The sequence below is a fragment of the Vulpes vulpes genome, chromosome 2 (assembly GCF_048418805.1).
Source record: "Vulpes vulpes isolate BD-2025 chromosome 2, VulVul3, whole genome shotgun sequence".
NCBI classification, from domain to species: domain Eukaryota; kingdom Metazoa; phylum Chordata; class Mammalia; order Carnivora; family Canidae; genus Vulpes; species Vulpes vulpes.
In genome coordinates, this window is record NC_132781.1 from 12,577,968 (window position 1) to 12,598,671 (window position 20,704).

General features: G+C 43.6%; 1 protein-coding gene across 1 annotated transcript in view; it reads left to right on the forward strand.

The window, feature by feature from the left end:
• The first annotated feature begins 606 nt into the window (after positions 1-606).
• The window catches only part of PRKCA (protein kinase C alpha), a 390,531-nt gene continuing 370,433 nt past the window's right edge, over positions 607-20,704 (forward strand). The window contains exons 1-2 of the mRNA XM_025999622.2: positions 607-985; positions 3,827-3,858. Coding sequence (XP_025855407.1) covers positions 813-985; positions 3,827-3,858 — 205 coding nt within the window. The 5' untranslated portion in view covers positions 607-812. The remainder of the gene's footprint in view (positions 986-3,826; positions 3,859-20,704) is intronic.

The following is a 20,704-nucleotide window of genomic DNA, read 5'->3' on the forward strand; positions in this document are numbered from 1 at the left end:
CGCCCAGGAGCGCCCACGGGTCCTGCAAGGTGGGGAGGGGCGAGCGTCCGAGCAGGTGGGACGGAGGGCGGCGCGGGGAGTCGGACTTCTCGCTCGGGGCGAGGGGGGCCGGGAGCCGGGGAGCGCAGCGGGCAGAGCCGGAGGAGCGGAAGGAGGGGCGGAGGGCGGGGAGGGGGGAAGGCGAGGGGAAAGCGGCGGCGGAGGAGAGCGGCCCGCCCCTCCCGGCGTCCTCCTCCGCTGCCTAACTCGGGCGGGCCCGGGCCGGCCGCCGCGCCCCCTCCCGGGGCTGCGAGCAGACGGCGGAGGCGCCCGCGCGCTCCCGGCCCCCCGCGCGCTCCCGGCCCCCCGCGCGCTCCCGGCCCCCCGCGCGCTCCCCCCGCCCTCCGCGCTCCCGCCTTCCCCCGCGCGCGCTCCCCCGCCCTCCGCGCTCCCGCCTTCCCCCGCGCGCGCTCCTCCCGCCCTCCGCGCTCCCGCCCTCCCCCGCGCGCTCCCGGCCCCCCCCGCGCGCGCTCCCGCCCTCCCCCGCGCGCTCCGGCGTTCCGGGCATGCGCGGTGGGCGGTGCCGCTCCGGGCCGCCCCTGCCGCCGAGAGTAGGAAGCGCGAGCGCCGGGCGCCGGGCTGTCAGTGCGCGTGGGGCCAGCCCGCCAGCCCGCCAGCCCGCCAGCCCGCCAGCCCGCGAGCGGCTCCGGCTCCGGCTCCGGCTCCCGCGCCCGCTCCGGCCCGACTCGCCGCCGCCCAGCCCGGGGTCGCCCGCCGCCCCGCCCCCGCCCGCCCCCGCTCCCCGGCCGAGGCAAGAGGTGGTTGGGGGGACCATGGCTGACGTTTTCCCGGCCAACGACTCCACGGCGTCTCAGGACGTGGCCAACCGCTTCGCCCGCAAAGGGGCGCTGAGGCAGAAGAACGTGCACGAGGTGAAGGACCACAAATTCATCGCCCGCTTCTTCAAGCAGCCCACCTTCTGCAGCCACTGCACCGACTTCATCTGGTAGGTGCGCGCGGAGCCGGGACCCTCGCTCGGGGCGCGCCCTCGGGGGAACTTGGGGAGCCGGCCGAGCCCCAGCCCGCGCCGGGGACACTCGCGGGCGGGACTCCGGGGGTGGCCGCCGGGTCACACCCCCACCCCACCCCCACGGGTCTCCCGGGCGCTCCCGCCGCTCGCTGGGTGTGAGCACAGGGGAGAGCGAACGGGAGAAGCCAAAGGGCAGAGTTTCCCGGAGGAACCGGGGAGCGGCGGCGGCTGCGCTGCGCGGTCCAAGTTGCCGGCGAGCCAGTCCGGGCGCTTGCGGGCGCGCGTGCTTTCCCCGCGGGCCTGGGCTCCCCTGCACCCCGGGGTCCTTGCCTGCTGCGGCTTGTACCTGCTGGGCACCGGGGGGACCGGACTTTGGAGGGTGAGCCCGGGGAGAGGCAGCGGCAAACTGTTGCAAGCTTGCAGGGGGGGGGGGGGTGGAGGGGGAGGTAAAACCGGGCAGGCGAAGGGCTGAAGGGCAGAGGGAGTCATTTAAAATAGACCCTGTCAACACGAGATTAGACCCGCAGCCCGGGGGATGAGGACAGAGGCCCTAGTTAGGGAAACCGCCGTGAAGGTGTCCGAGTCCGGGCGCAGAGTTTCCAGGGATGCCGATGTTCGCTCGTGGGCGCAGGGGTTTGGAGGAGACGGAGAGAAGGGACGCCCCCCCCTCCCCGGGTGGGGGGTCTCTGAGCCCCGTGATGCTGGGCGGAGCTGCGCATATACCTCTTTCTGGTGAGAGTTCGTGGCTTGTACGGACTCTCAAAACCTCGACAACCCTCCCTCCCTCCAAGACACCGCCCCCCCCCCAAGTTTAGGAGGCTGGAATTGAGGGAACCCCAGGTGCTCCGGTTTGGGCAGTGAGCAAACCCCCCCCCCAGCCCCTCCCCCCAGCATGGTAGGAATCCAGCCTTTTTCTATCTCCTGTTCAGGAATGTAGGTAGAAAGCGCCCCAAGTCGGAGCTATTGCAAGGGTTCCTGAGCTCCTGTCTCTCCAAGTCGGGGTTGCACTGGGGTGGCAGTAAGTCCCCGTGTGGCACGTATCTCGTCGGGGGCCCTCGGCAGCACTTCGAGATGGCTGTGTGAATCCATCACACCTGGGGGGAGAGCAGCTTGAAGGGTGGATTCCACAAACGTGGTGCCAATAAGACGCTTTTCCCGCAACGGACGGCGTCTGAATCCGTCATCCTGGGGTGCGGGTGGTGGTGGGGGGGAAGAATCAGGAGTCCTGCAGCTGTGCTGATAAGGTGCTTAACTCTTCCTTTATGGATGGCGTTATCCGAACCTATCGCGGCTGGAGGAAATCCCCTCTACAGGCCCTACAGACGTGCTACTAGGATACTTTTCCTCTATGGATGGCTATCCGAGTCCGTCACACCTGGGGGAAAGCATCTCTAAGGGGGAGTTCCTACACATACGCAGTGCTAATAAGGGGCTTTTCCCTTTTCTTAGAAATCTCAAAAGTACTTTTAGGGAAAGCAGAGCCACCTCTATGAATGACTTCTACTATGTACTCAGCGTATGAAGCAGTTGTGCTCTAAGGAGCGGGTAACTGTAGATACTGCTATCTGAAAAGTACTTAGAGCATCGGAGCGGGAGGTTACTGCATCTAGCCAAGGAGAGTTCTTCAGGCTCTCCTGCCAATTTGAGGGGTCCCATAAAAGCACTGAGACTGCTGACTACTTCGGAGGGAAGTAGGTGAATTAGGAAAGGGACTTGCGGCATACATACCCAGGCAAGCTGATGTCTTTCCACTGTCTGTTGCCCTAAAGGATTAGCCCCTGGTGAACTGCTGTGGCCCTTGAGGTCACCAGGTGTAATGTGAAGCGGAAAATAAGGTCTCCCTGTCCGCTTCCTCCCTGAGTAGTTCCTGTAACACTTCTCCACCTAACCTAGAAACTACTTGGAAGCTCCAAGAAAATATTCACTAGGATTATCTAGCCAGTGGTATTAACTTCAGTTGTTTTTCATTGTTTCTACAGGGCCTTAATCTAGGAGTTTGTTTTAAATATTAAGAGCTGATACTTTAAATGTCTGGGAGATGACTAAGTTACATATAAAGATCTATGAAGTGCTTTGTCAACTTAAAATGCTGTGTAAAGCAGGAGATTATGACTAAGACTTTTAATGCAGTTCATCCTAGTTGAAGCAGTGTTTACAATGTGATGTCCGTGGTAGGACTCTCTGCTCAGAGTAAATCTGCCAAAGTAATTTACAAGAACAAAATAGCCTCTGTATTTGCCTGGAATACTACTGATGCTCTAAAAAATTAGATCATAACTTCCAATGCAACAACAACAACAAAAATATATTTTGTGAAATCTGGCTCCTTTTTGAACCAAAACTTAATGTGGAGTGGTACATTGTGGCAGTTTCTAGACACCTATTTTAAGTACATACATAACAAATGAAGATGCTCTTTAGTTGTGTTTAGGGGAGACAAAGGATTTTCCACTTGCTTTAGGGATAAAATTAAAGCACTTCAATCATAGTCTTCATTTGTTGACCCCTATAGTTCAACTCTGAATATCGTAGTCCTGCTCTTGTCTGGAAACTTAAGTATGGTTCACAAAGTGTAAATTGGAAAGAACCTTAAAATGTTGAAATAATTCTGCCTTTGGAGGCCATACATACAGAAGTGGGTTCCCCCACCCCCAAAGTTGAATTTATTCAATACTCTATGTAGACATGGTTTCCTATCAAATCATTGGTGTTCATGTACAAACCTTTAGTTCTGTGGAATACTTTGTCTCATAACTGGCTTAAATATGGTATACAGCACAAAATATGTTAAGATACTTTGTTGTTTCTGTTTTTCAGGGGGTTTGGGAAACAAGGCTTCCAGTGCCAAGGTAAGCTGTCACGTTGGATTTTATTTTCAAGTACAACATGAAATAAACATTCCAAACACCAACAGTATTTCCAGTCATTTCTTTGTGATCCAAAAAAAAAAAAAAAATTAGATATTTTCGAAATGAGGTCTGTAAATTTGGGCTGTTAAAAAAAAAATCGTATTGCCTAGTAATCTGCATATAGAGCTGCCGTTTTTCTCATTGAAAAAAAAAAAAAAAAAAACCTTTCCTGTAACTTTATTTTTTTGCCAAGAACATTCTTGTCAGAAACTGCTGTCTTTGTGTGGGTGTTGAGGAAAAGAAATGGAATCACTTTGTATTCATGTGGCTTTTCTTGTTCTTGCTCGTTTTTGTTCTTTATCTCTTACCCATGTATTGGGTTGGACTCATTGTAACTAATCTTGGGCCATGCATCACTCTGGTAATTCTGTTTTTGATTACTGATTGCTCAGAACAAAATTAGCACATCTTCGTTACCTAGGTTATAATGCGTTGCTGTGCTAGGAACCACTTTTTTTTCCTTTAGTGTTACTGTGACCGTAGATGTACTACTGATGGATTGCACTCCGAATACCATCTATCTCTACCTCTGATCTGTAATCCCATTTTGCACTGGTCAAGTACCTCATTTTTTATACTCTGTCCTATTTGTTGAAACGTAATACTTTGTAGCTCGCGAAGGCATCCCAGGCTCATAGCGCACCTTCCAGTTCTCTTGCTATCTATGTTTATTTAGTTCTGGTTACATTTCCCATCTGGGCATCGGTTTATTAGGGCAAGTGGAAAGCATGCATTCAGCCTGGAAAATATTATTGTAATGCTGCTTAATAGTAAGCACATTAGGGAGATCCTGTGTACTTAGGACTCTAAAATTGTGCTAGTGAGTTGGCTTTTAAAGTTCTTCAAACTCATGAATTTCTTACATAGCTTTCTAAATCTAATGTTCATGCAGATATTTTATGGTGTAATTAATACTCTACCCTCATGATGTGCTTCAAACCCCTATTCAATAAATCGCTGAGAGGTACGTTGGGAAATGAAGGGATATTCCTTTAAAGAATAAAGAGAAGGGTGTGTTGCATCCCTCTTTATAAAAGATGAAAGGAAGGTGGAGCTCTTTACATTTCTCAGTTGCAGCACTGAACTTACATTAGGCAACCTTTGGGTCTCACTTGAAAAGTGACTTTTAAATGTGAAAAGTGTGGTTCCAGGCTACTGTGATTTGCATATATTGTTGTAATATTTGTGTGGGAAGCTACAGGAACCTAAGAATACTTGTTGAAAAAGATGTTAAACTATTTTATTTTTTTTTACATACTAAGATTTCAGGATGCAGTTGGTCCCTTTTAGACCTGCTTGTTTGAGTCGATTTTGTGAAATCACAGTAGCCATATTAGGGGGGGGACAAAAGGGGGACCTGCATGGTTTCCCCACCCTGCTCCACCCCCAGGCTGTATGGATTTTTTTTTGAGTGGATTAGTAGATTAATAGTCTTATGTCAGCATAACTCCCATAAAGAAAGAACCGAAATTCTGTGCCTTCTCTTCTCTCCCTTAGGGATAAGTTCTTTTTAAGATACAGCTTTTAAGAGATCAAATTTTTAAATCCTTCTGCCATTTGCTGCCCACCCTCCTCCCCTGCGGTATATGATGAGTATCCTTCCCCGTCAAAACATTTGTCCTAACTGGTTTAGTAGTCCCATGTATGTGTGTACCAAATTTATTCATCCATTTCTCTAATTTCTTACTGGTCCAGTGTTGCTGCCAACAATATCCTTGGACACTGGTATTTCTAAGAAACCTAGAACATGTGTGTACGTCTTACATTTTAATGAGGACAGCTAAGTTCTCAGAATGTTACAATTTACATTTTCAGTATCAAGTGTCCCCCTTTCCTTTCATTCTTATCAGTATTGGAGAATACAGGTCTTTCATATTTTTGCTCTGGTAGTGAAGAGGCCTCCCTGCCACCCACCCCCACCCCTGATTTTCATCTGGTCAGGGTTTAACATTTTTCAAACTTGTTTTAGCATTTTGTATTCTGTGAATTGCCTTTAATACTCAAAATTTAGTTTTTACAAACTAGACAAAACAGAGCAGTGACTATGTGCTTTATGAACTGTTCCTGAAAGAAGTCAACCATAGGTCTCCTTACAGTAGTTTCTGTACTGCATCTACAAATTTTAATTCCAACTATTTCAATAACAACCTGTCACATGCTATTTGTCACATTTTGTTTAATATGTGTCCTTTATATTTCACTTCAAGTAGGCCTATGCTAGTTCCCTTATAACTTCTGGATGTTAGCTCAGGATAGTGCTTTTTAACTGAGCAAAGTTATTTAACGCTTTGGTTTTGGCATTCTCAAAAGGAATCTACATCTGACCTTTTTTATTGCATGGAGCCCAATGCAGGGCTTGAACTCACAACTCTGAAATCAAGACTGGTTGAGACCAGGAGTCAGTCAGTTAACCTAGTGAGCCACTTGGGTGTCCCTAACATCTGACCATTTTAGAATACATTTGAGTTAGAATATACTTGTTTTCTCTCTCTCTTTTTTTTTTAAGATTTTATTTATTTATTCATGATAGTCACACCCCCCCCCCCCACACACACACACAGAGAGAGAGAGAGAGAGAGAGAGAGAGAGAGGGGCAGAGACACAGGCAGAGGGAGAAGCAGGCTCCATGCAGGGAGCCCGACGTGGGATTCGATCCCGGGTCTCCAGGATCGTGCCCTGGGCCAAAGGCAGGTGCCAAACCGCTGCGCCATCCAGGGATCCCCTACTTGTTTTCTCTTAATGTTCTCTAACTTAAAATCTTTCCTGCTCTGTTTGATAGAGTCCCATTCAAGAAAATAACTCCTCCTCATCCTGTGCCTTTGGTGACATACCATCTGAAGATGGCAGCTGGGTTTGAGACTTATTCCATATCAGTTTTCTCACCTGATGGAGGCAGCATATTCTACTTCCTAGTATGTCACTTTGGTCAGTAGATGCAATATCTGTAGCTAAGTAGACTTTAGAGAGGCATATATGCTCCAAATGAGTCACCTATTGGTGAGGTAAGATAACTTTAAAAGTCATCATTTCACTTAGTAAACGTTAAGAACTGGAAGACTGAAGATGTGACTTGTAGTTCTTTAAAACTGGGTGTCTAATCTGTTATATTTAGAAAGCATATAAAGATTTTTCTCCCCTACTTCTTCCCATCCCCAAGATGCAATCTGAATGGAAGCAGGAAACTTTTCTGAAGATATCTTGGATTGTTGCAACTTGTACTTCATGGACCCTGTGCCCTTTAGATTGCAATCCAGGTGTACAGCCCTAAAAAAGTGGTATTACCTGGGCAGATCACATAGGAGGATCCCACTGCCTGAAATAGTGAAATCAAGGGCCATAAATACTGGTGAGAATGAAGAGTGCACAGTAGATGGAGAAGCCATTGCGATTAAGATTCTTAGAGATGAAGATGAGCTTGTCCCTTTTGTAGATTTGAAATGCTCTTGATGGCATCTTGATTTTTTTTTTTTTTAATGGTGTAGCTTATTCTCCTGGTATGCTCCATCTACTCTACAGATTTCATCCTGGAAGGCTAGCGCAGAGCAGGGCCTTGCTCACCCCCTATTCACTCTGCTTCCCTACCTGCTAAGGAGAGGGAGAAAGGTATGTCTGAAGTTGAAATTCTGACCTGGAAGGTCTGTCTCCTATTGGTAGTGTCAGGCACTGGCTGCTTCCAAAAGCTGTTGTCCTGGAACAGCAGAGCCATCTACCATGCTGCTCAAATGTTTTCTTCCTCTGGGGCAGTGTAGCCAAAAAGGTCTTATCTATTACTTTGACAACTGGAAAAGGGAACAAGCCAACTTTTTTTTTTTTCCCCTCAGCAAGACCAACATACTTCTCAAATTTCAGTGATAGAAACAGCCTCTCCGAACATGACCTGCTTATTTGATGGGCCAAACAATTGCTTACATAGCCTGTTACATCTGATTCATCTTGGCATATCTTTTCTGCTTTTTCTATCATTTAATATCACAAATCAATGAACAACTAACCCAGGTTTTTTGATCAAGATGCCCTAAAGAGATTGCATCAGAATCCATCCCCACCAATGACCGTGGTCAACAGTCTACACTGTTGATGATCAACACTGGATGTTTGAGGAGTCTGCAGGGAATGCACATTTATGTACTCTTGGTATACTGTTCTGAACCTGGAGCTGTTTCTCTAAGCATACACCAAATATTGTACTTCACCTGTGACTCCAACTTGAAGCTATTTCTCAGTAGTTAGGAATTAAAAATGTTTCCCTTGGCTTTTGACCTTTGATTTTAGAGGCCTGTTTTAGGGTAGATCTTTCCATCAGCTTGCCTGAGTGGGATGGTGTTTCTTATCCCTTCTGTAAGAATGAAAGTTGATGTTTGAGGAAAGAAGAAAGTTCCCCCGCCCTCTACATCTTGGCTGTACAAGCAAAGGAATTCCAGAAGACCAGGCCAATTTAAGGGAGGATGACCTTTAATAGTGAAGGGATGGAGTTGGCAGCTTTTCAGAGGAGGAGGTCTAGTTCTTACCATAGCTTATGGAATGCTGGGAGCCAAGCACTGTGGATACCAAGTGCCAGGAGATAGAAGGGGGCTGAAGTCCAAATTGGGCTGAAGTTGATGGTCCTTAACAGATTAGTCCTTCCCGTATACTGGATTAGCCACTCCTAAATGCTTAGCAACAATCCACTGATCTTTAAAGTTGCCACCATGATTTTCCATCTTCAGACCTGGGGCCCACACCTCAGCACCCTGTTTCTCCTTGGCTACTCCTCAGATTGGAAACTAGGTTAACTATAAGTGAGCTCCCAGGGTCACTGACACAATTCTGGGAATGCTGATCCATGAAGAGTGTAACTTGAAATTTTGGCGGTTTTGCACTGAGGTGCAATCAAAGCATTATTTCAGCTTTGAAGATGAAATTGTCAGGAAGATCTAAAACCTAGGAAAGCATGATAGAGATGGGCAGTTAGAACTGCTTGTCTTTCCAACACCGTTTTCCTCCACAAAAATGCATTAATACTTGTTAGAAAATGTTGGGACGCACGGACAAAACTGTTGGGTATTCCCATTTGGTGCTATATACTTGTTCGGAAACAATTTCTGATTAATGGCTTTCTGAATTGCCACTTTCACTTAGTGCATTAAGCACAAGTATTCTGTTTTACTCACATGCTCCCCACCAGAATCCAATGCAGTAGCATATGGAGTGGTTATTCATCCTCGTAGGCAGTAGAAACCCTAATATTTATTTTTGCAGATGAATCTGACCTTGAAGTTTCTTCTTTAATTTTGTGATGAAATGACTTACTCCCCTGAGTGTTTTACTCTCCTAGATAATGTTATTCAAACTTAAGTTTTTAGGCTTATTAACCCTTAACTTGCTCACTCGTTTTCCATCAAAGTATTTTTTCAAAGTAGAATTCATTGCAGAGCTTGCCTAGCAGGATTAAACTCAGCTCCTTAGGATATTTTAAGCTTGTTTTGCTTTTTCAGACTCATCTAAGGATGCTTTCTTTCTCTCCATGCTTCAGTCATTGAAAATAAGTTGTAGTTTCCCAGAAAGTGTCTTTTTGTGTGTGTGTGTCCCGGTAACACCTACTTGACCGTGAGTCTTAGCGTGGAGTTTAGCTCAGACCTTTTCCATCCTCCTTGCTATTCTGGATCTCTATCATAGGAACCTTCACCCTATAATCATTTGTCTCCTCTGCCAGCTTTGAGAACAAGGACTGACTCTTATTTCTGTCTCCTGGGTTTAATGCAGTGCCTGGCGCTTGGTAGACGCTATATAAATATTTGTTGGGTGTGTGATTATATAAAAGGAGAGATATGATATGAATGTCCATAACCAGAAGGATCAGTGACTTCTGCCTGCATACTATTTTTTTAACCTAGTTTATAGTTCAGTTATGTCAACTAGGATAGATCTTTAGAGAACTTAAAATATTTTTTAAAGCTAAGCATATATATTCAAAATAGGGACAGAAAATGCTCATTTGTAGAAATTCTACGCAATGCTAAGCCTAATACAATGAACCACTTACTGTACCTCCTGTATTGAGAGAAGTATGTAGGCATCCATAGTGGATCTTATTTCCACAAATAAAACGAGAGCACTACTATGGGCCCCAGCTGGAGCAGGGAAAGGTTTTGGGTTCAAGGTAAAAAATTAAAACCTGCTCCACTACGTGTACTTGGTATAGTCCTTTTAAATGTTCTATTTTCCGGGATCCCTGGGTGGCGCAGCGGTTTGGCGCCTGCCTTTGGCCCAGGGCGCGATCCTGGAGACCCGGGATCGAATCCCACATCAGGCTCCCGGTGCATGGAGCCTGCTTCTCCCTCCGCCTGTGTCTCTGCCTCTCTCTCTCTCTCAGTGACTATCATAAATAAAAAATTAAAAAAAATAAAAAATAAATGTTCTATTTTCCTTTGAAGTGGCTAATAGCTTAAACGAGACTGTCATGCTCCAGAGGGAGTAGTAGCTCAACTTTACGGATTCTGATATTTTTAAACTTGGTGTACCTGAAAGGTTTCTGTGCCTTGATGTGAGAAGGGATGGACGAACGTGACAATGAAGTGCCCGAGTGGAACTGTTAGAATTTCATTAGTTGCTTTAAAGATCTTAGTCTGAGGAAAGAAAGGACAAATGTTAAATGCTACAAGATGCTAGATATGTGGGAGTGCTCGCATTTTACACACTTTCATCCCCAGGGCACCCCATGAAGCACAGGATCTTACCCCCTTCTTAGCAGTGAATGTGCTGAAGAACCTACCAGGCTGGTTGGGTGGAGCAGAGGTTCACATTCAAACAGTTCTGCAGAAAACATATTTCAGAGCCAAATGGAAACTTTTTTGGTACTTACAAAGCCTGGATTTATATTAGAGGAAAGAATGATGCCATTAAGGGAAGCATGGAAACATTTCTTGGTGACAGAATTAAGGCTTCGCTGTCCTCCTGTCAGAATTTCCATGACAAACCCTTTATTTTCAGGTTTTGTTTTCTTACTAGACTGTGAAACCTTAGGTTAGACTTTAAGCTTAGATACGAACACTTCAGGACTGGGATGGTATTAACAGTCAAATGTAGATGAAATTACTGTAGCTACATTAAAGCCCTCTATTAAATTATACAAAGGGGAAAATGGCTACTGGAAATAGATTTCTATCAAAAATGTAATGGAGGGGAATGATTTGATTAATTGTCAGCACAAGATCAGAATTATTTAAGACCGGGTTCACAAAGTCAGATTAGCATGAGGACAGTTAATCTTGAATGCCTTCAGTTGACTGTGTCTCCTTTCCCTTCCCCCCACCCCCTAGTCCCACCCCCAGTAGCTATCCCTCTTTAGTTTTGGCATTTTGGGAAATACAAGATCCATCTGTATTATCTAGGGTGACTGCAATAGATCATCAGAACACGAGGGGGATATAGGTGGCATGACATTTAGATACAACTTGGACAAATTTGTATGAGAAATAGGGTAAGAAGAGAGCCTAGTTAACAGCTAAATTGAGCAAAATTCTCTCCTGGAGTTGATTCAACCATGATTTCACCAACAGGATAATTGGCACTTTTGGCTCTTAGGGGATGTACAGAAGTTCACGCACAGGAGTCCATGATGTAGACTTTCCTGCACTTGACACGGTCACTCATGCAAGTACTTGTTCTCAGATACCCATTCTAAGCGCTGCTCACTGACATGTTTGAGCCTCACAATTTTGGAAGAGGTAAGCGGTGTTATCCCCGTTTTACGGACAGGGAAACTGCCCCTGAGATCAGCTTAGAACTGGTCCAATGTCACAAAGAAAATGGTGGAGCTGGGCTTCAAACCCAGGCAGTATGGATCCAGACTCCATGCTGTGAACCCAAGTGTCCCGCTTCATGGTTCTTTCTGTTCGTTAGGTTTATGCCACTGACTTGACTACGGAAACGTGGAAGAACATAGTGGTCCAACTCCCAACACTTACTGCGCATATGGCTCATAGTGGGAGATAACGGCCGATGTGTGGACCTGCACCATGTGTTGTGCCAGGCGCTGTGGGGCATCGGACCAGAGGGGGACTCTGGATGAGGAAGACTTGGTCCTCGAAGCCCGAATGAAGTCAGGGTTGTTGAAACTGGGGGGGTGGGGAGATAATTTCTGGGCTCCTTAGAAGTAGCCTTCCATTTAGGCTTTGGAGGGTACAGAGAATGGTTCCCCCCTTTTTTTGAGAGCCAGATAATGAGCGAGAGCACAAGCAGGAAGCAGAGAGAAGTAGGCTCCCTGTTGAGCAGGGAGCCTGGTGTGAGGCTCAATCCCAGGATTCTGGGATCATGACCTGAGCTGAAGGCAGATGCTTAACCGACTGAGTCACCCAGGCGCCCCAGAGAATTTCCTTTGATTGAAGAGGTGGGGGAAGATTTTCTAAAAAGGGGAAAATAACTGGAGCAAAAGGAGAGTGGGGAGGGATGGTGGTGCAAGGGACTCCATTCAGGGAGCAGCACAGACCAGGGGAGGTGTACATACTCTGAGATGTTGGCAGTGGTGATCCCCAACAGAAAAGCAGGTTTGACAAATGTACGTAGAACTACATTTTCTCCCCTGCCGCTCCCCCATACTCTTCTGTGCCAACACAGGACTTTGTATCTTTATGTGGCTTCTAGTTTTCAGAAGCTCACAATTATACATTAAAGCATTGTATCTCCATATGAAAGATATATTGTATTGGAGTTTAGAAGCTAACTTGTTTTAGAAAGTGCATGGCTTTGACACTATTCCAAGGGTCTTTCTATTATGAAGCTGGTACCGTCTATGACTGTATCCTGTTGGAAGTCCAGGGTGTTATGGCATGGAAATGATAGGACCAGAGATGAGACATTGAGACTAGGTTTGCTCATACACCTTAATAAGGAAAATAGGAATTAGTCTATTTGAAATCAGTTTTAAAAACTGCATACTAACTGTCAGAACTTCTGCTTCATCATTAGTGGTTATTCCTTCTCCATGGGAGATTGTCATAACCCTGATCAGAAACCTTTGTGAAGGCAGGCGGAGGGGTGCTGCAGAGCACTGCAGTTTGGAACAGAAGATGGGTTTTCATATGGGTTCAGATTAGAAAAGGAAAAGGTAATATTGCTACTGTGCTGACATGAGCTTTAAGAGATGCCACCACCCTGTGGGGAGCTGGCATTGGTGTTCTGCTCTGTAGGAGATGCTGGGGCAGAGAGAAGTAGTTTGTCCATGGTCTGGTGCCCTTGAGACCAGGCCGATTTCGTAAATATCTGTATTTAGTAGGCAGTTTTTTTTTTCTTCCTGAAGCTATAGTTGCAAAAGTAGCCAATCTGTTTTACTTTCATTTTTCCTCTCCTTAAATTATCTAAGTATGATTTGTGATGCCGTTTGTTGTAATAAAACTCTCCCCGATTCAAGAAAGGCTGGTGGTGCTTGTAAAGGCTTTTGTTAGCTTCCGTTTGGATTTGTCTTGAAATTAAGAGGCAGTAAATGAGCTTAATGTATTTTCCTCTTGAGTTAGTGCATGCAACTGTAATTCTAAAAATGTGAAAATGGGAGATTACACAAAAAATCTCAGATACTGCAACTTGATTCTTAACTACTTAACAACGTAGAGAGTCGTTCGAATCCAAATGGAGCATTTCAGAAGCATGCAGGACCGATTTCTATTTAGGTCTAAATTCAAGTTAAGCGTAAGAGTTGAGCTGCATGGTCTTTATTTTCCCTTTTTGCTTAATTGTACCATCCAGCAGCATAGCACCTGCTGGTGTTGAGCTGAGTCCGTACTCATGTGATGCGAATTAACTTGCAAAATTGCATTTTAGAAAGATTAATTATCGAGCAGGAGCTGGAGTAGTTGGTATGATTAAGACCTGCTGTAGTAGTCTAAAGCAAATCTAATAAAATGTGGTTAGGAGAATAATTAAGATGAAGGGTGAAGGGCTAGAGAGCAGAGGATAACTCGTTGGATGAAGGGCTCTGGGTTTATTAAACTCATTGTATTATACCTCATTGTATTAATGCTTTCTATGGCTTAAAGCAGAAAATCAAGAAAACATTCATTGCAGTGACTTTGATAAGATTGTGAACTAAGTGCTTTTGGCTAACTCTCATTGGTGCAGAACTAATGAAGGCCCAATTTTATCTCAGAATTTTGAAGTGCATTGTTACCTTTTGGTCCTTGTTTGCATTTCCTGTCTGTCCCTTCCTTTTTTTTTTTTTTTTTAAGATTTTATTTATTTATTCATAGACACAGAGCAAGGCAGAGACACAGGCAGAGGGAGAAGCAGTCTTCACGCAGGAAGCCCGATGTGGGACTCCATCCCTGGTCTCCAGGATCACACCCCAGGCTGCAGGCAGCGCCAACCCGCTGCACCACTGGGGCTGCCCCTGTTTGTCCCTTCTATGTTTAATTGTATTTGATATTTTATGTATTTTGTCTTAACAGCCTGCAACTATGTGGAGACTTTCTTGGAATACTTAATTTATTTGAAATGGTAGGATGTATTCATGTTAGATGGGAAAAACTTTTGGTCACTAAGAACCTGGACAGCTCTTATAAAGCATTGGATTTAATATTAAGTTACGTGTTCTTAGGTGATAAGAACATGCTTGTGTTTAAATGTAGGGTTAATAATCTGAATTAATATACATCAAAATATTCCCCTTTTCCTGTCCTCCTTGGTGAATTTTATAGTCACAGGATCAGGAAGAGAGCCACGTTCTTGGAATTTTATTTTTAATTTTTTAAAGTAATCTCTATACTCATAGTGGGGCTTGAATTTATAATCCCAAAATCAAGAGTTGCATGCTACACTGGCTGAGCCAGCCAGGCACACCATGTTTTTAGAATTCTAAAACAAGAATGGACTATGGAGACTGTGTTTTTGAGGTCCTTGAATTTATAGCTGTGGAGCTGGCCAGCAGAGTTAAGCAACTTGATGTAACCATACAAGTGTAACCACCGAAATCTTCAACCCCAGCTCCTATCCAGTGTTACCTTCCTGCTTCTCCATAGCTCATAAACCTTTGTACTTGACAGCCTCGAATCTTAAGTGCTGTTGCTAGTAAGTATAGGTGCTCATCCAGTAACCTCTGCATTTAAAGACACCAGGAATCTGCAAAGTAGGAACTCGATTTCTTTTATTTGAAAAATGGCTTTGCTTTCTATAGATCAGTGTGTGTCTTGCTCTAAAGTCTAGGAGTTTGGTTAAGGATTGTATCTTTTTTATGGTGTAGATGACCAGTCTGGGAATAAGACCTTGAATTTGTATCGGATGGGAATTTGTATCCTGAGTAAGGGAGAGGACTGCTTGAAATTACATATTTTTGGGATGCCTGGGTAGCTCAGTGCTTGAGCGTCTGCCTTCAGCTCAGGGTGTGATCCTGGAGGTCCAGGAATGGAGTCCCACATTGGGCTCCCCACGGGGAGCCTGCTTCTCCCTCTGCCTCTGTCTCGCTCTGTGTCTCATGAATAAATAAATCTTTAAGAACTTATATTTTTTTACTTTTGTCTCTCCAATTTTAACTCTTGATTCTTTGGAAATAGTCTATGTTCCTATGTTTCGTAGTCTACTGTTAACCTTACACGGAGATATTACACCAGAGCTGATTTTGCATTTTATATATTACCTAAAATATATATGCACAAATCAGGATCTAGTTGACCTGCAAATGGATGTATTTATAGTAGTCTATACAAGGTGTGAAGAGTGACTAAAAACAAATATTGAATTTACTTGGTTTTGCCTTCTGTAGTAAAAGTAACTCCACTGGATAATAATACTGCCAAATACAGAAGTCCTACCTTTATTTTTAATTTTGGTGGTGGTGATTTGAGGTTTTGACCTTGGAAACACAGGTAAAGTAATACAAACACAAAATATACAAAATGACAGATGTGATCTATTTATGCATATTTTAATCAAAATTTATTTTCTATCTTAATCCAAATAACATAACTTTGGTAATTTTTCCTTGGAAAATTTTTCTTCATGTCCTAGATTTCTAAATTCCTTTAAAAATGAGCCCAGAATGATGACTTCTTCCCCCCTTGGTGAATTTCCCTGCAATATTCTTGGACATCTTTATTGCTCTGGGTCTTGGAGCCATGTTCAAATTAGGAAATTCTAAGTAGAAAAAAAATACCATTTCTGATTTGATGTGTATAAATAGCTTTGAAAATTTTTGATAGGACTTAAGTGTTGAGGACAGGAAGTTTCTGTGCCACTTTTTTCTTTCTTTCTTTCTTTTTTTTTAAAGATTATTTGAAAGAGCATGTGAGCATTAGCATGAGGGGAGGGGCAGAGGGAGAGGGAGAAGCAGACTGCTGAGCAGGGAGCCAGATGCAGGGCTTGATACTAGGACCCCAAGATCATAACCTGAGCCAAAGGTAGATGTTTGAGCCACCAGGTACCCCCCTGTACCATCCTGACTGCTCCTTTGTGCCTGCTATATGAGGGTTATTGTCTGCTTTGGATACTAGCCTACCTCTTCAGATAATTGTTCAGTTTTCTGGGGGGAAAAACCCTTTGAATCTAGGGGGCGGGCAGGGAGTTGGGGCTTGTCACTGAGACATTAGCCCCATCTCATCTGTGGGTGATTAAACTGTCCCTGGCTCTGGGGTGGGGGGGGGTGCAGATTTCTCCTCAAGCTCCTTAAACCTTTGGAAGAAAGAGGTGGTAGTTTTTTTATTTTTCCTTCAAACTGTTATTTTGATTCCCTTCAAACTGTCATTTTGAACTTCTTTTAGATACAGGAAAGGTGAAAAATGATACAAGGGGTTTCCATCGATCTCTCACTGGCTTGTCTCAATGTTAATATTTTACATCTATTTGCCTCAACATGTATCTGGGAGTACCTGGGTCTTTGGACCTGTAGGCTTTCCTATGGTCAGAATTTTTGCTTATCATGCAGCAGATTTCATTTCTCTATTTTCAGCAAAATGGCATTTGCATACAGTGGTTTGATTGGACTCAGGTTCAACTTGAGTCATGGTGTTTTTAAGATGCCATTATAACCATGTGCATGTTAGTCACGTGTACATTAACGTGGAAAGAATGCCAGTGTATTTTCCTATCCGTATCCAAAATTGAGGACTGTCGACCTAGTCAAATTGGTTTGTGTTTGCAATACACTGTATCCAACATGAAAACACCTGCATGCTACATGTGGGAAGCTAGGCAGCCAGGTCTTTCCAACTGTATGGTGTTCATTATACCTATATGCAAATTGTGGTTTTTACCAAGTACTGTGGGTGAGAGGTGTGTGTGGGTGGGTGTCTATTGGTGGCGGTGGAAAAAAATTGCTAATTGTTAACTAGCTATTTACCTATCTGAGCCTCACCCACAGTACTCATTCTACTTGTTCTTGGTCTTAATTTCCAACACAAGATCAAAATTGGGACTTCAGTCATTTCTGTACACTGGAACATCTGGGGGCAAAGAGAAAATAGGCACATGAGCAGGGAGTTTGGTGTGTTCCTGTTTGAAGAAGCAGATGGTCATCTACTCTTAGACCTGCTGTGTACAGGAACATGCACTAGCTGTTGGTACGGAAGAGGAAGGTCTTAATAAGAGTGCCTGTTCGCTCAGGAATTTAAAACTTAACTAGGTAGTGGGCACCTAGTGGCTCAGTCAGTTAAGCATCTGACTTCAGCTCAGGTCATGATCTCAGGGTCCTGGAGAGTCTGCTTGTCTTTCTCCCTCACCTCTTCCCTCCATCCCCATCGTGTGCTTGCTGTCTCTCAAAATCTTTAAAAAAAAAAAAAAAACTTACAAAAATAAAACTTAGGTAAGCCTAATTTAGATGCATAGAAATCTAAAGGATACTTTTATTAAAAAAAATCACAAATGCCAACACAAAATCACATAGGAAGTGCTAGACTGGAGATCAGGTAATCTTGGTTTGAATCCAGTTGAGGCCTCTGTCCTCTTCATAATGAGGAAGTTGGACTCTAAGGGGTAGCACATGTGACATCTTTCCAGAACACTAATCATGATCCTCTTTCAACTTCAGAATCCTCAACTCTGTCCTCCCAACAGCCTTAAATATCAGTTGATTGGAATTGACATGGAAGACCAGGAAACCTGTCTGCCATCCCTAGGCTCTACTTTCCAGATCCTCTTCTAGCTGTCGATCTCTTGAGAGGATAAGGAAGGTGGGACGGCTAGATGACCTTCTGGTCAATGTTTCCAACTCTTTTAATTCTTCCATACAAGGAAGGTCTCTTCCAAAGACAATCTTATGGTACTGAATTAAAAAAAAAATCATTGTAATATTGAAAGTTTCATGCAAAACAAATCATTGGTTGCTGGGAATTAGTCTTAAGTAGGAATGGTGTTGGTTTGGGATGGGGGAAAAGAAAGTCCTGTTCATTCCTTGATCCAATTTTCATTAGCATGTAAAATGTTAGATTTTTCTGACTTCTGATGGGGCTAAGCAATACTTTTTATTGTTTGATTTATGTGAACTTATGGTTGAAATCTGGTAATTTGAATTGTTTTGATTTTTGTGGGGGTATACAGAGTTTGCTGGTTCAAGTAATCACTCTGGAGCCCTCCCTTTCTCCTGATCTGCAGAAGAAATACTAGGAAGCACACCTTTGTTTTGACTTTGTGGGAACCTCGATGAAGGCTGAAATAATGGAATCCTAACTTAGGCAGTGCTTAGAGTAGTGGAAGCAGAAAGCTCTATTGAAAAATGCATCAGGAAATCAGGTTGGAAGCTGTAAGTCTGGATGCAATGTTCCTGAAATTGAACAGAGTTAAGGGAGAGGAGAAAAGCCCTATGGGGTGGGTAGTTGTGAGTTTTTCTGAAAGCTTGCTTACAATACTTTGAGCTAGACAGAACCCTAGGATTACTTTGAGTTTATAAGACTGCATGCTTTTGCACGCACAAATCCTATTTGTGCAAATTTGACCTTTTAAAATAATCTCCATTACTGTCTCCATATCCCACTTCTCCTTGCCTCTTTTTTAAAAAGCTGGCCTTTTGTGTGACGTGTTAAGCTTTATGGTTGATGCTGAGTAAGGCCTGAAGACTTCCATATGTGGCTGGCTACCATAAATCTACTCCAATATCTAATACTGATCTACCAGGCACCATGCTAATTGCTTGGGATGACAGTGGCTAAAATCTATTGCATATGGCCTTTGCTGTCTAGGCAAAGGTGTTAAGCACTTCACATAGCTATCTTATTTAATCTTCATAACAAAATGAAGACAGGTTATTTTTTTGGATGAGGTGCAGAGGTTGTGTCGCCTGAATTCTACAACTGACTGGGTTAGGTTAGTATTTGAATATAGATTGTGATTATGGATTCGTTTTTTTTTTTTTTTTTTATCAAACATGAATTTTTGTCATCATTCATCCGAAAAAATGGTTTTGGAAAGGTAAATTCTTCATAGATTTACATATTTTTAAAAACTTAACCTTTTTTTTTATTTTTAATAACTGAGATCCAGATGTTGTCGTTCCTCCCCTCACCCCCATCACTCATATGAAAATGTAGAAAATCTATTTGTAAGAACATGCTCTTTAATTTCCTGTCCTGTATTATGGTGGGAGAGGAAGTACAGTCAAGCCTAGCAAACATTAAATTGAGGTTTCAAAGATACATGGAAAAGGTTTATATTTGATAAAAGATTAATTCAGTCCTACCATTTTACTTTCTAGGAGTGTCCTCTTTTCTATCCTAACTTGAGGTAGGGAAACTTTGTAATTAGGTTTGCTATACGCCTGGCTCTGTCCATCTTTTTGAACTGCTGAGATCAATTATGTTGAACTTACCCAGAGTCAGATGCAATCTGGCCATCACAAGCTTGGCTTCTCTTAGAATTGGCAATGTGTACTTATTTTTCATGTATTCACCAGATTTTTCAAATCTTGGACTTCTATTTGATATAGGGGCTCCAATTTATCAGTATCTGTGAATTCTTGATATTCTAAAGTTTGATAAAGGAGTGGTTTGTTGAAAGTGATGTGATACTTTTGTTTTACTTTTGGAAATCAGTTAATTTAAAAATACTTATTTTTGTCACTTTCTACTTCCATAACATCGAGATATTTGAAATCAGCTCTGTAAACATTGGTCTCTCATCCGTAGGACTTAATTCTTTCAGTTCCTTTCTGCTCTATCCTTAGATCTTTTTCATTTCATGTAGTTAGCTTCATTTGAATATTAATACTGGCTTGCAGGAGAATTTCACAAAATGAGTTAAAAAGAATTTAGGTTGTGATCTAGTCAATGGATTTTTTTTTTTTAACATTGCTTTATCTGGCAGGCATGATATCTAGTGCTGGAGATATAAATAAGCCAAACTGAGACCATCTCTGCTGTAATCCCTCTAGTAATGGACCCAGCCACTAATCCAATAGTCATGTGGAAAAATGACTATAGACTGCTTATGGAATTATAAAGGAAAGGCATAAGGACTCTGCTAGTGGATAAAAAGGGAGCCTACTTTGGGCTGGGTGTCAGGAAAATCTCGCCTAAGGAAACCACATTTGAATGAGCTCAGGAGGTATTTTAGTGAAGAAAAAAGGAAAGCAACCAGCATGTACAGACTCCCTACAAGGAAGGGTGTGCTGTGTCCTGGGAATCCAAAGGAGCCCTCAGTTACTGAGATTTTTTAAGCAAATCTAACAATCCTTGGTAGTTTTCTTTTTTTAAATGACTATAAAATCATAAAAACAAGCATTTAGTATTGCATGTCTGCAGTAATGCATTCTTTTTGCTAGAGCAGTCATGGGTGGTGACCATAGCTGCATAGTTGTGGCAATTCCAAGAAAAACCTTATGAAGCAAAAATACTAA